The 15971-nt window shown below is 36.3% G+C and overlaps 1 protein-coding gene across 1 annotated transcript in view; it reads left to right on the top strand.

Moving 5' to 3' along the window:
- Nucleotides 1-1061: 1061 nt before the first annotated feature.
- Nucleotides 1062-15971, top strand: part of LOC121416732 (probable serine/threonine-protein kinase roco4) — a 59331-nt gene continuing 44421 nt past the window's right edge. Inside the window, exons 1-5 of the mRNA XM_041610192.1 lie at nucleotides 1062-1122; nucleotides 10840-10904; nucleotides 11862-11928; nucleotides 14160-14224; nucleotides 15069-15144. Of these exons, the coding sequence (XP_041466126.1) occupies nucleotides 1062-1122; nucleotides 10840-10904; nucleotides 11862-11928; nucleotides 14160-14224; nucleotides 15069-15144 (334 nt within the window). The remainder of the gene's footprint in view (nucleotides 1123-10839; nucleotides 10905-11861; nucleotides 11929-14159; nucleotides 14225-15068; nucleotides 15145-15971) is intronic.

Raw genomic sequence — 15971 nt, 5'->3', positions numbered from 1 at the left:
GAAACTGGATAATTTAAGTACATTTTAAATAAAGAACATGCAGGCTATCGCGCTTGTTTTCGATTTTGACCTAGAATCAATCTGGGCAATCTGAATACATTTGTTTAATGGAATATTATGGAATACACGTAGACAATATGAACTTGGCAAATTAAACAATATGACCACGCAGCGTGAGCTTAAAATGCTGATATGAAGACCATAAAACAGACATTTTACAGACCAATTAAATTTGGAAATGGAAAAAAAAAATAATGAAAGCTCGATGTCCGAGCTAAAATATGTTTTGTATATTGTCTTCAAAACTTGTTCATATCAGCCTATTGAACAAGATATGAATCTCATCAAACAGGCAATTCTGGCGCGAAGCGCAAGCAAAAATGTTACATAGTAACATGATTTGTTTTTTTGATTGCAAGTCTTCTTCCTCTTATTTCCTCTTTGTTTTTTTCTTCTATCTTCTTCTTCTCCTTTCTTTTCTTCTTTCTCCCTTTTTCTTTCTTTTTTTTTTGCTTTGCCAATTTTTTTTCTGGGGGGGGGGCACACCAAATCTCAGGGGGGCACGTGCCCCCAGGCCCCCGTAGCTACTCCACTGCCTATACAAATCCTCGCTTGAGGAAGGCCATGCCTATAGGCTCTAATATCTAGCCTATTTTTTATATCGTACCATATGCTATATTTAATATAGGCCTGGGATAGGCCCTAACTTATTCTTTTAGACACGTAACTTAGTTGAGGCCTAGAAAGTCTAGGGCCTGGCTCTGACGGTTAGTGAGTGACAGAGCTAGATAGACTCTAGGCCCCAACTAGAGGGTCTAGTCTATTCGAATCTAACTTTAGGCCTACACTAGATCTAACTTGTTAACCTTAAGGGAACAGAGCAAAAATATTATAGCGTGAAGCCTGCAGGGGGCATGGGGTGAACGCTAGGGCATGGGGTAATCAGAATTAATCCCCCATGCCGGATGCAGCCAGCGTGAACGGTTGTTACTAAGTAATTACCCCGTTCAGCATGCAAGCGGCAAGGGGTCAAAGCCAGGCGAAATTCAATTTAATCCCCCATGCCGGATGCAGCCAGCATGGGCCTCATTACAACCCCATTTAGCACGCAGGCAGCATGGGGTCAGATCATGGCGCATTTTCAAGTTAATCCCCTATGCCGGACACAGCCAGCATGGACACCCACTTCTAGGTAATTACCCCGTTCAGCGCGCAGTCGGCATGGTGTCAAAGTAAAATGCATTCAAAGCTAATCCCCAATGGGACGCAAGCCCCCCCCCCCCCCTGTTTACAGTGCTTGTCGGGCAGGTTCATTTCACGCCCGTCACATGTCTTTTTACACGACCCACTTCAGCTCCAAGTCCGATCCCGGGGCAGCGGGCCCACTGAAACCATTGGAACAAGATAGCTTCTGTGAAAACAGATAAATCAAAGAAACAGATCAGCGAAAGTTTGAGAAAAATCGGACAAATAATGAGAAAGTTATGAGCATTTGAATATTGCGATCACTAATGCTATGGAGATAGCAAATTGGCAATGCGACAAAGATGTGTGATGTCACTTGTGAACAACTCTCCCCATTACTTCAGTACATATTTCACTTGAATTGCCTCTTTTATCACATCTATCCATAACTCATACTGTTCTTTCTACATGAGGGCATGTAATACATATTTTTTAAGAATACATCGTGGATAAGAGTTTGTATCATCATAAGAAAAGCTAAAAGAGACATTTTGAGGGTATTTTATAGTCCACCAAAGGGAAAGTTGTTCATCAGTGACATCACACATCCTTGTCGCATTGCCAATGTGAGGATCTCCATAGTATTAGTTATTGCAATATTCAAATGCTCATAACTTTCTCATTATTTGTCCGATTTTTCTCAAACTTTCTTTATTCTCATTCTTTGATTTTTCTGTTTCTACACAATCCTATTTGTTCCAAAGGTTTCATTCCCCTTTAACTGGAAATACGTATTTCCAGTTCAGTTCCACGGCTCGCTTCCAAATAACTAAATAAAAATATTATGCCACCCTCATAAACCCAAAATCGGGAAGTGGGTAGGTATGTTTTTTTCTTCTGTTGTAATACCTTTGCTAAAGCGCTGAACCTATTAATAAAATCACAGATGGAACTACTACATTCAAACCTGTCCAAAAGCATATCAAAATACATTTTTAGCCTAATGGAAATGAATGAATTCAACGTTGACTAAAGAATCCCCCCCAGTGGACATTTCTTCCACAAGAAGACGCATGGTATTTCGGGTCTCCTTAAAAGAGAAAGAGGGGGGGGGGGGGGGGGAGATGAAGTGACTCCGTTTTCCCCTCATTACATTCGCGCATTCTGGAAAATATTTGATGTTGTATATAATTGCTCACTCCATGACTCTCCTGCATTTTTTTGTCGGAGTACCTCCCAGGGGAACTCGGCAAAGCAACAATTGTTCTGTCGCTTTCAGTTGATTTCATATTATTAATTTCCTTAGGTAGGGCTATAAAGCCCACTGATTTGATTCTTCATGCTTTATATACATTATTTCGTACGATAATAATTTGATATTATCCCTTATGAAGTGCAAAGGTATTTTCGCTTTCTTTTGTTTTGTTACATGTTAATGTTGTGTACAAGTCAGCTCATTGCTCGGGGGGAGGGGATTTTAATTTACGACTGGATACCATGCGCAAAAGGGATGTCTTTTTCAAGATCGAGAGTGTCAGAAAACACTGGATCAATGTAAAGGGTATATATTTCTATATTTCTACACGGTATAATAATCAAATAAATAATATCATGAACATACTACAGAGACGTAATTACTCTCGTCCACTCCAAGCTCCAATGGGTTTTGGAATAAATTACCACTCAGGCTATACCAATCCTGTATTCTTGGCACCATGTACTCTTGTGAGCGGCATCTTCATTCGACAAATTAAAATAATAAATAAATCATATTTTTTTTATAATAGTTAGAATTTATTTTTGTCTCTATCGTTTTAATCGTTCAATCTAAAAGTACAGAGGCGGCGGAGTTGGTAGGAAGTTTCAGTCCTCACCCCCTTCAGCAAACACGTACAAGTAAAAGCCAAAGTCTATATAAATTTGTGATTTTGTTGGCCGGTCCACTCCCTCTCACAATCAGCTCAACCCCTCTATTATAAAAAAACGCTCAACGGCCCCTGTTTTTTTTTATTTAAAAAATCAGATATTTTGGTTTTGATGCTAATCAGGGTAAGCCCCCAATGCGATTTTGTTTTTGTTGTAATGGGGGAAAACTGGCCAGGACGGTTGTTATTCTTATGTTGTCTACCGCTTTACAAACAGAACATCGGAGAGAAGAGACAAACAAGCAGCATGAGTGTAGGTCAGAACACTTCCATGGGGGGGGGGGGCTAAGTCAAACAAGAATAATTATAAAAAAGCTATCAGTTCGACAAGGGTCTGAGGACCGAGTTGTGACAAACAAAACGTGTTTTTTAAAGTAATCTAACCAAAAAATAAAGTCATGTTCTAATTCGTTCAATTAGATATTCATGGAATTTTAGCAAAAGCGCACTTGTCTATTCCCCCTTTTATCTCTGTCTCTCATTCTCTCTCGTTCGCCGTGACATCTTAGCATTTTTTTCTAGAATTGCCCTAAATGATTCTTCCTTCATCCTTATATGATTTTATCACCTAGGGGAAGCGCTTTTACAATATGAATCACTGATGGATGTTATAAGCACCTGTGTTGTCGGTAAATGAAACAAAGTTAGATACTGGATGTTGGTCGAAAAAAAGGGTATTCATAAAAGCTTTTTGTATTGCTAAGTACGAAAAGCATTCAACAGGTCGTCCTGCTGATAAACACTAATCTTCCTTTTGTTCGGGGCGTTGACCATCTGTATCCTGCTCTTTTCGGAAGGAATTTGTTTGAGTGGCCGCCCTGACATTCTTTTGTTTGGGTAATGCCGATATATCATGAACTACATGGACGTTTCCCTTTTGAAAAGAGCATAAGGTGAATGGTGTGCTAAACTGCTTTCTTTTATCCCTTTTTTCAAAATAATGAGAAGGATGATGGGGAGGGAAAACGTTCAAAAGTGCACCGAGATCAGCTCAAAGTACTAAGACATTACTCTCGTACAAGATTTTTATTTTTCTGAAAATACAATTAGATATCATTCTAGAGATATATCTCCTTGGTGAAACAAATAATAAAACGAAAATGGTGAATAAACGCATAGCGTATTACGTGACGATCTTGCAGAAATGATATTAGCGTATCTATCAGAACAACGATATGGATCAAATTACGTGATCAGGGGCATGTTGTAGAAATAGTTGCAATCCATCGTAACTTTGAAAATCATGCGTAACTTGATTTTCAACCAATCAACAGCGCGCATTTGGGACTTACGGTTGTCTTTTTTGGCTTACGTTTGAACGCAACTCTTTCTGCAACGGCCCCTGGCCTAGTGCGCGCGTACGTGCTCGTCACAAAACTTATTTTCCCGTCTGACTCCAACGAAAAAATCGAGTAAAGTCGAAATGATTTCCTTTTTTCAAGATTTTCCCTACGTAGGTGTATATTTTTCTTTTTTATTGAAATAGGTTTATAAAGAAAATAGTGGCAGAGGTTTTAGTACATAACGACTTCGAAAAAGTTGAAAAGCTCCATCGAATTAAACCAAACAAATCTTTGGCTTTTGTAGAATTCCGTCGTAGCACGTCGCACACAAATGGTTAAAATTTATCACGGCAACACGCAGGGGGCATGGTGGATTATTTTCTAGAGCAACTGGTGGTAGGCTGCAGGTGGAATGGTGGATTAAATTGGAAAGATTTTGCACGGTAGCACGCAGGGGGCATGGCGGATTGTTATTTAGAACATCCGGTGGTAGGCTGCAGGGGGAATGGTGGATTAATTTATAGAGATTAGACGCTGCAGCACGCAGGGGGCATGGCAGATTATTTTTAAGAGCAAGTGATGACCGCCTGCAGGGGGCATGGGCTTCTTAATTGGAGCGTGCTTGAGGGGGAGCCTGCAGGGGGAATGCTGTGATATTTTTGCTCTCATCCCTAAGATTTAGACTCTAGAAAGACTATTAAGCTGACTAGATTTAGAATTTAGAATCAATGTCCAATGTCATGAAGATGAATTAAAACTGTTTTCTGTCGTTGTTCATTCCACGCATTGTTTACATTCATCCGACAGCGGAACCTTAAAATCAATGTCCTTTGTCGTGAAGACTATTGAAAACTGTTTTCTGACGGTATTAATTCCATGCATTATTTGTCTGTGTCAGACGCCGGAACCTCCGGCTAGCTCTGCGGGCCTTGTACGGCTAAAGCAGCCGGAGAGTATCCAACCAATCGTTGCATAAAATTGACGGCGATAATAATTCATTTAAAAGATCTACAAATACTTTAATAGACGCTTTGAATTTTAGTCAGAACGTGAGATATATATGTTATCTATGATATAAAACAATGAAAATTGGATACATACCAAAATATGACTCTATCCCGTCAAAATGGGAAGCCGAAGACCATTTTTCGCAAGAACTGGCTGCGGCTGAAAAATGACGACTTATGCCAAGTTTATGCCTACAGGCTCGTTCGTGACAATTCAGTTTATGTATATCGCGTCATAACTTGACATAAGCTAAAACAAGGTGAGTTGTTGATATCGAAATCTGAAAAACTACTGACCTCAGACTTCACCTAGACATAAACCTGAAAATTAATAGAATAAATGAGTTTTCCTACTGATGTCCCCTTACATCAGCTCTTACAAATAACCCTCGGAAAGTATTTTTTTCAAGATGGCGATTGGTGGACATCTTGTGTTTTATTTGAAGATTATCCTTTATTGCAAGATTACAACATAAATTGAATCAACATACCAAATAGCTCACAAATAGCTTTATCATTCATGATTCTGGGGCAAAGGGTTCAAAAGTGAATATCTCAAGATTGTTTCATATGGCGGTCATCTTGGATTTGACCTGAAAATGACCTTATTGCAAAATAGATGGCAAAAATTGACAATACTCATACCCAAACCCTAAACAAAAATATAACTCATCATTCGGGGCAAGAGGTTCAAATACACTGTTTCAGAATGGCATCTGGCGGCCATTTTCGGTTTTCCTGGAGACGACCTTATTTTACGAATATTGTAATATAAATGAATTCTACACACACCTAAAATTAGTTATTCCTCATCATCTCGGGGCAAGAGGATAAAAAGTTTGGTTTTTAAATTGGCATCTGGTGGCCGTTTTGGTTTATGAAAATAAGCAAATTGCCCAAACGGCAACTTTGGTCAACCAAGCTGAATTCGTTCTACGACCTCATAGGAACTTGACTTAAAAAAATAAATAATCACCGTAAAGAACATTTCTAAGTTCGACTATTAACCAAGGTAAAGTTTTCAAAATGTCATCATGACCTGGTTCATGAAACTTCGGAATAAGGGTAATTAAGTTTTACAAAATATCCTGCCTGAGTTTAAGGTCACATGGCCAAGGTGAAAAGTAATTTAGGGTAAATGAATGTAGACCATTTCGGGGGAATCGAAATCTTAACCGAGGTTAAGTTTTTGTAATGTCATAACTCAGAAAATATATCGAGCTAGTTCATGAAACTTCAACATAAAAGTAACAGTGTATCACTAAAGACCCTGCCTCAGTTTCACGTCGCCCGCCTGACCAAGGTCAAAATTTACTGAGGGTCAATGAACCTAAACCATGTCATTGTTTTTTGAAATTGTCATCATAAATTTGAAGTATCTACTTCATGAATAAGACAAATTAAACGTTTTTGGAACATCTGTGAGTTAGAGGACGCAGGACCAAGATCAAAGGCCATTTCGGGTCAATAAACTTTGAAAATATTGGGGTTTTGGGGAAAGTATTATAATTACTATAAATTTTATGGATTTAGATCAGGAAACTTGTACATAAAAGTAACCATGAATGTCCTGTGCTCGTTTCAGTTCACATAACCAAGATCAAAGGTCATTTATGTCCTTAAAACGTTGGCCGTCTCCGGGGTATTTGAAGCTCTATTCCATAAGGAGTTTTAATTCACTTTGGTGTTTTTCAGTAAATTTATGTTTTAATTAACCACTTTCTTCTAACCACAACGCGTCGATTATGGGGGGGGGGGGAGGGGCAGGGGGGGCGATCGCCCCACAAATGAAAATATTGGGGGGCAAACATATCGTTTTGCCCCCCCCCCAATAATTCCGCATGTGCTAAAAATAAAAAAAAAGACTGTAATGTTACACAGAAATCAGCAAGCGAGATTGAGATACACAACTCATTCTTCGTCTACAATCGTGCTCAAAATGTCCACTTTTCAGATTGATATTCCACTTTTCAGATTAGAATATCAAAAATTTCAGCTCGCGCTTCGCGCTCACATCATTTCTGTAGCAAAAACCTATACTCTCCATGATTAAATAGGTGAATATGGTCCCGTTTTCAGTTCTAAACCTCAAAAGAACTCCCACTTCGACTTGCAATAATCTTTTATTGGATATATACATCTTGTTCTTTATTAAAAACGTCCATTAAACTCAAAATTTTTCGATCGAAATATCAAAATTTTCAGCTCGCGCTTCGCGCTCGCATTAATCTGCTGGTGAGATATGTATATATATATATATATATGTGTGTGTGTGTTTGTGTGTGTGTATACATATATATATGTACACATATATATAGGCGTGTGTGTGAGTTTGTTTTGTGTGATCGAGCGCTTTTGGAAAATTGATTCATGATTTTGCCCCCCCCCAATCTGAAAAATGGATCGACGCCCCTGCCACAACGGTTTCATTTCAATATTTACGGTACTGTCATCTTAGCTGAATTAAATCACCTTTTTAAAATATGGCATTCATTATCATTTTTTTTGGAATAAACCCTCTGTTGAATGTCAAGTTTCGTCAATTAAACATTTTTAATTTTGGCAGTTGAACATGCAACACATTAAAGGACAAGTCCACCCCAACAAAAACTTGATTTGAATAAAAAGAGAAAAATTCAACAGGCATAACTCTGAAAATTTCATCAAAATCGGATGTAAAATAAGAAAGTTATGACATTTCAAAGTTTCGCTTCATTTCACAAAAACAGTTATATGAACGAGCCAGCTACATCCAAATGAGAGAGTCGATGATGTTTCCACTTACTATTTCTTTTGTTTTTTTATTGTTTGAAATATGAAATATTTTGATTTTCTCGTCATCGTCATGTGAAATGAAGTTTCATTCCTCCCTGAACACGTGCAAGTCCATTATTTTAACATTTTGTGCTTCAGGCAAGGAGGTCCTAATCGTCAAATTCGTAAAAATTGAAATATTGTATAATTCAAACAATAAAAAACAAAAGAAATAGTGAGTGAGTGACATCATCGACTCTCTCATTTGGATGTAACTGGCTCGTTCATATAACTATTTTGTTGAAAATAAGCGAAACTTTGAAATGTCATAACTTTCTTATTTTACATCCGATTTTGATGAAATTTTCAGCATTGTGCTTGTCTGATTTTTCTCTATTGATTCAATTCAACATTTTCCTGAGGTAGACTTGACCTTTAATAATTCCAGAAAAGTACATTTCACATCACATCTGATGTTTATCCATTGAAAAAAACATATGATATTTTGTCATATTTTTAAAGACCGTAACTCTTTGATGATGAAAGAGCTAGATAAAATGCAAAAAAAATTAAACAAAACTAGTAAAATTATGTTATTTTCAATAAATGTGCACAGAGGGAGTGAACCTGTATCCACAAAATGTACCTTAAAATCTGAATGCATAACTTCATGTAACGTTATAAAACTAGTCAACTTTAAATGACCCCGTGGTGGATTTAGCTCTTTTGGAACAAAACTGTTTTTAATTTTGGTCATTTGGAATGGAACTCAAATTTGCAATAAATAAGTACAATATTCCCATTTTTGTGTGTTTTCAAATACATTGTGGTGCATTTTATTCCGATGTCTATGATACTAACATTTATGTCCAATGATCAATTTTGGTCCAAAACTGGATTAAGACCCCTTCTGGAATTAAGCTCTCCATGTGTTGAATTGCCATCTTAACTTTTAAACTTTTTGAATCTACACATGTAGTCCATAAAACATAGCTATAACAAGTACGAACGATTGTTCTGCACACGTGTTAAGTCATATGATCATGATCAAAAGTCATTTTGGGTCAGTGGACGTAGTATTTAATCATCATAGGAGAGTTGTTTGTCTGCATAACTGAGTGAGACTCTTTTCCGACGGCGGCGCCGACGGCAACATCAAATCTTAACCGATGGTTAACGATTAAGTTTTCGAAATGACAACATAACTTAAAAAATATATGATCCTAGTTCATAAAAGTTAGACATAAAGTTAATTAAGGATTATTGAACATCCTGCCTGAGTTTCATGTCATATGACTTAGATTAAAGGTTATTTAGGGTCAATAAACTTAGACCATGCTGGGGGAATCAACGTCGAAATCTTGGTTACACTTTGTAATTCCGAAGCACGTAAATTCCTTTACCTCGATGTTCGTTAATCAGAAAACGTAAAAAGGTTTGTTAATCCGAACATTTGTGGCGTTATTCCGAAGGTTCGATAATCCGAAAACGAAATAAGGCTCGATAATCATTTCGTTTTCGGACTAACGAACCTTCGGAATAACGAACTTCATTTCGTTTTCAGACTTACGAACCTTCGGAATTATGAACCTCACTTCGTTTTCGGACTAACGAACCTTCGAAATTACGAACTTCATTTCGTTTTCAGACTTACGAACCTTCGGAATTACGAACCTCATTTCGTTTTCAGACTAACAGACCTTCGGAATTACGAACCTTCGGAAAAACGAACCTTCGTAATATTCAAGCCTTCGGAATAACGAAGCTTCGGAATTACAAATGTATGCGGAAATCTTAACCCAAGATTCAGTTTTTCAAATTTGTTATAACTTTGAAATTTTATGAGCCCAGTTCATAAAACTTTGCCATAAAGGTAATCAAGTCACACGACTATAAAGTTTGAAGGTCATTTACGATCAATGAACTTTGACCAAGTTGGGGGTATTATTTGTTGAATGACTATCATAACTTAGAAAGTTCATGGATGTTATTTATATAACTTGACTATAAGAGTGATCAAGTGTCACTGAACATCCTGTGCGAGTTTCAGGTCACATGGCCAAGGTCATTTATGGTCAATGAACTTCGGCCACGTGGGGGTATTTGTTGAATAATCATCATAACTTTCAAAATGTATGGATATAGTTTATAAAATGTGGACATAGGGGTAAGCAAGTATCACTGACAAGACTTAGGTTACGTGATCAAGGTAAAATATCATTTAGTGTCTATGAAGGTAGTATTGTATCACCATATAAATTGTGCTCTTTTTAAAATAATTATTTTATTGTAGTTTCCACAGTCAACACTGTTGCTACATGTATATTGAATCGCGTCATGCAGGTGAGACTGCCAGAAGCGCTTTACTTTTTGCAATAATTATTCAATAGCTGTGTTCAAGGTCAGCACTGCTGCTATATCGAATCGCATTATGTAGGCGAGACTGCCAGGGGCGTTCTACTTGTATCTTAGCTGTATGGATGATGATACATGTATGTTACGAAAATGATGATTAGGATAGTAATAATGTTGATGATTGTGCTGGTGATAGTAATGAGGATGATGATGATCAGTCTACGGAAAATGATGACTAATTCGTCCTCAGAGATCTTTCCCATGACACTTATTGTTTGTCTGGTCTTATCCTTATGTCATTATATGATTTATATGATTCGATTTTCACAGACCGCGAATACCATCAAGCACTTGCAGATGAAGTAGAAAAGAAAATGACCGTAACTCCATCACAGGTAGATATGTGAATTCTCATTCTATCACTTTGAATCATAAGACTTTCCAAAATGAGATGTCGAGTAGGGTTTGATTGTAACATGAATAGGAGGACACAAGATCAGTATATAAAAATATTTTTGCATCAAGTTAATTGGTTACATCAAAAATCAAAACGGATAAAAGAACACGACCAACTACATATGATATGCTAAGCAAAAACAGAATGACACTGGCAATTTCTATGTACATAAAGATAATTACAAGTTATAAAGAAAGAAAAAAAGGAGGAACCTAAAACCACTTGCAAGCTTCGTAACCCGTTCGAGGAGCTATCACATGTGATACTACTTATCCACCCAACACGCCAACCCGCCACAAAGATTCATCGCTTAAGAACCCCACCCACATCCAATCATAAATTGTCATCAAACAGTCACGGTAGACTTTCCATCCTCAATAACACCTGAAAAACAACATGTGCACTATTTATTATTGAACGTACATGGTTAACTAATGTAAATGGGAGACGAAGCTTGCTGTGTGCACGTCTGCGCTCATTACATTTTTTTTGCACCGAAAGTTTAAAAGAGACGAAAAATAAACTTGCTGGACATGTGCATTGGTAAAGATACGTGTAAATCAACAATCAGTTAAACATGTTTTCTTATACAAGTAGTCAAAGGTGTTGTAAAAATGTTTTTTAATAAACTTGTTTTTTTAGCAAGATTACAGAGAATCGGCAGATCTTGTGTTAAACCCAAAGTTTATCAAAGTTAATTTCAATGTTATTGCACATTCTTCTGGTAACAAATTTATGAATACATTTGTTCATCAGCATGTTAGGAAAACAAATTCTTTGTTCAAAATATTTTTTTTATTTTCATGACTGAAAAGAGGTTTTACGAAAATGATAAATACACTTAAATTTCTAATGATTATTTCAAATTTCAAATTATGATGTATTTTGTGTACAGGATCAAGAGAGTTTGGAGTTGCAAAATGATGATACCGTTGACGGAGGCATACATCCGGAAGAAGCAGGTTTGAGCATATTTCTCTTCATCGGTATAATTATTGATAATAAATTATCATGGAAAAAACGCGTATCTAAAGTAGCCATTAACGTTAAAACAGAAAGTAAGCTATCCTACGAAGGTTAGAAGGCTGTGTCAATGGAAATACTTTACTCACTTTATATAATGCTATGGTTTAGCCAATTCTAGATTATTGTTGTACTTTCTTGGGTACAAATTCAAAGAAGATATCGAAAGATTGAATAAGTTACAGAAAAGAGCAATAATTATCTTATATGCCCGTGTCTTGACCCCTTCGGAATATCTTCTTCAACTGGAAAAGATTTGTAGATAGAGTTTGCATTTTTAGATTTATTTTAATGTTCAAATGTATGAAATGCATTGCTCATACATGTTTGCCTAAGTTATTTACTTTTAGGAAAGAAATTCATTCATACTGAACAAGAAATTCCTATTAAATTAAGTTACACTTCATATAACTTCTGAAGGTTTCCATGGCGAAGAAGAATAGTGTAGTAGGTTTCACGGTACACCGTGTATCTTTCTTGGGCAAGTGTTGGTCCTGAACCCAATCTCGACGTTTCGACAAGTTACACTTCCTAAAATGTCATATTAAATGATTCAAACACTCATTCCATTATCAAGCCTTCTAATTATTTGAAAGTCTTCAACTTAAACCTCAAAAATAAATTCCCTTACATTTTTGAGAAATATTTAAAAGATAACCTTTTACTCAAATTTCAGCTTCTTTTTCCAATTTTCCCCCACTGTGGAAACCTTTCCGCGGCCCCTTTCAAGGTACTTCGGTATGAGTTAGTTCTTTAAAATGTTCATTGTGGAAAATGCACTTTCGCGCCTGTATGTAGATCCAAACATGGTACATGTAAGAACAGCGCTGGTCATCTAATAATAAATTAGATCAAACAGACAGAAAAACTTCACTAAACCTTGTTTAAAAGACAAATTTATTCGACTGCCATTACTTTTATCACGGTTAGGTCTACATGGATACACAATGTAAGCATATATAACTATGTTTCATATTGTGTCTTAAGTGATAAAAAAAAACCAAGCAGAGTCTCGCGGGCCGGATTGAGAAGCTCTGCGGGCCGTAGTTTCAGAAACTCTGGTCTATGTCATCAAATCCGTGTTTCCACTTAATCGGCTTTTTCATAGCGTGTAAACGCGAGTAACTTGCATCGACTCGTGGTCCAGAACTGGCAATTTGCACAACCAAAGTAGTAGGTTCTGAACCGTAAGCCGATGCAGAATCGGCTTTTTACGTGTAAACAGAAAGCCTATTATGCATCTGCGATTGGTGTGCATTTTATTTACTTTACCATTGTGACGTAATTGTAAGCGCACTGATCCAGCGTTGCCTTTATTATGTGTGCGTATCATTTCAGGTTTTTGCATTGGCTCGCTGTTCTAAACCGTGAGCTGTCACAGCGTGTAAATGCAGTGCAAGATAAACCAAAAACTGGTTCTGAACCAAAAGCCGATTAAGTGTAAACACGGTATATAAAAGAGCATAAAATATGTTATAACTCGTTTTGTGTACGTTTTAGGTCATTTTAAGCATTTAAATTTTTTGTGCGCGTGAACGTTTGCTCGCGCGTTTTTAGCATAATGACATTGCACAACATTGAATCACTGTTTGTTTGCTGAATATGCAATAATAATTAATCCAAAACAATATTGAATACATCGAATGACTCTCTACGAGCACTTAACGAAAAGGAATGAACATTCATCAAAGTGTGCAGCAAGCGCGCGCGGGCGCGGTCAGGATAGGCCGTACATAGGTAAAAGAAGGCTATTAAATCATTATTTATTGTAGCTCCTCAGAGCAAACGGCTACCCCCAATTTTCTTTTTTCATATTGGAAAACAATCAAATCTGACGTTTTATATCTCACATTTATGTCACTTATGGACCTAATTTCTGGTAAAAAGGCATTCTTGCGAGAATGGTGATGCCATTTTATTATATTTTATTAGGATGGTAATATAATGTTAATAAATACGATGATGACGATGGCGATGGTGATGAATATGATTGTAATTTTAGTGATATGATAGGTATTTGAAATTACTGAAGTCTGGAAAATGATGGCAGACCGCCTAATTCGTCCCCATGACGAATGAACTATTGTTATTATGTAAACAATGCCGTTCTTTGAGACTTATTGTTTGTCGGGTCATATACTGATGTCATTATATGATTTGATTTCCACAGACCACGAATCCCACAAAGCACCTACAGATGAAGCAACAAACGTACTGAGTGTAACTCCATCACAGGTAGATATGTCAATTTCCTTTCCATCACTTTGACAACATAGGACTTTCCAAGGCTATTGTTTTAATATAAGACGTCGAGTATGGTTTGATTGAAACATGAACATGATAACACAAGATCATTGTAAAGAGCACTGTTTTACCAAATAAAAAAATCAAAGCTAATAAAAGAAAACCACAAGCTGCATATAATAAGCTAAATAGAATAACGAGGACACTGATATCCCGTATTTACGCAATTACTTGCAATGAAATGTAAAAAAAGGTCAGGAACTTGAACCCTTTTGCAAATTTTGTAACCCTTTTAGAGGATCTAACACATATCCGTCCATCAACACCTTCACCCACAATCAACCTTCGACAAATTAGACTTTTTTATCCGCAAAATCACATGAATATCTGCAATCCACAAACTAATCATAATAATAAACGTACATGGGAAGTTATTGTAAATGGTAGATACGAATGTCCAGGTACACATTCAAACAAATTATTGCACTGAAAGATTAAAAAAGACTAAAAATATATATACCTGACAAGTGCATTAGTAAAGATACGTGTAAATCAACAATCATTTAAAAATACTTCCTAAACAAATACTTAAAAGATAGTAAAGGTGTCAGTTCGTTATAAAAAAAAATATTTGAATAAATAGAAAAAGAAAATCAATCAAGCAGAACACTGAAAATTACATCAAAATGTAAAATAAGAAAGTTATGGCATTTAAAGTTTATTATTTTTCAGAAAACAGTAATATGCACAACACAGTCATATGAAAATGATAAACATAATTATGACTTTCTAATGATTATTTCACATTTTAAATAATAATGTATTTTGTATACAGGATCAAGAGAGTTTGGAATCGCAAAGTGATGGTACCCATGGCGGAGGCATACATCCGGAAGACATGGAAGAAGCAGGTTTGAGCATAATTCTCTTCATTGGAAAATAATAATTAATTAAAGTGTTCGTAATCATGTTAATGATGGAAGCAGACTAGTGATAAACAATATTGATAATTGTATAGATAATAAAGTTGATGAATGGCCATTATATACAACTCAATCTGTTATTTTTTTTATAATGATGCAGAATATGCAAGATTGTAGCTTCCTTTGCAAATCCGGAGTGCTTTCTTATATAGTTTAAAGAGCGTAGTGAATTATAATTCATTCCAGTAGCTCAAAGTTGTATGAAATTTAAAATGATTATAATAATTGTAATAATAACAATGATAATAATGAAATTAATAATGATACTTTTTATTTGGCGCAATTTACGGCTACTATTGCTGCTTTACTGACTTCAGTAACTCTATGGTCATCTAAGTGAGATTTAATGCCAAAAGGAAAACTCTTTTTGAATTTTCCTAGGAGGACAACTTCCCTAATGTGAACAAAATGTTTGTCGACCTTCAGTGATCTATACCACTTATCAAACATCATATATTGTTCCCTAGCAAATTCAACATACGTCTGGCCTGTTTGTCTTTGCATGTTCCTAAATTTATGTACGCTGTACGCGTCTGGTACCAACTCATATGCATTGAGAATTGTTTCTTTTACTAGCATAGTCACATGATTGCGTTTCAGAGAGTGAAGAATAGACTTTTGCAGCCTTTCCAACGAAAACACTTTGAAAGAGAAGAGTCCAGTATTCCTCAGGCCAATTCAGTCTATTAGCCACTTTTTCAAATGACACAAAATATGTATCAACTCCCTCTTCATCAAATTTTGGCACGAGGCGA

The sequence above is a fragment of the Lytechinus variegatus genome, chromosome 6, assembly GCF_018143015.1.
Source record: "Lytechinus variegatus isolate NC3 chromosome 6, Lvar_3.0, whole genome shotgun sequence".
Classification (NCBI taxonomy): Eukaryota; Metazoa; Echinodermata; class Echinoidea; order Temnopleuroida; family Toxopneustidae; genus Lytechinus; species Lytechinus variegatus.
The sequence above is the reverse complement of the archived record's forward strand: the minus strand, read 5'-3'. Positions and strand labels throughout refer to the sequence as shown.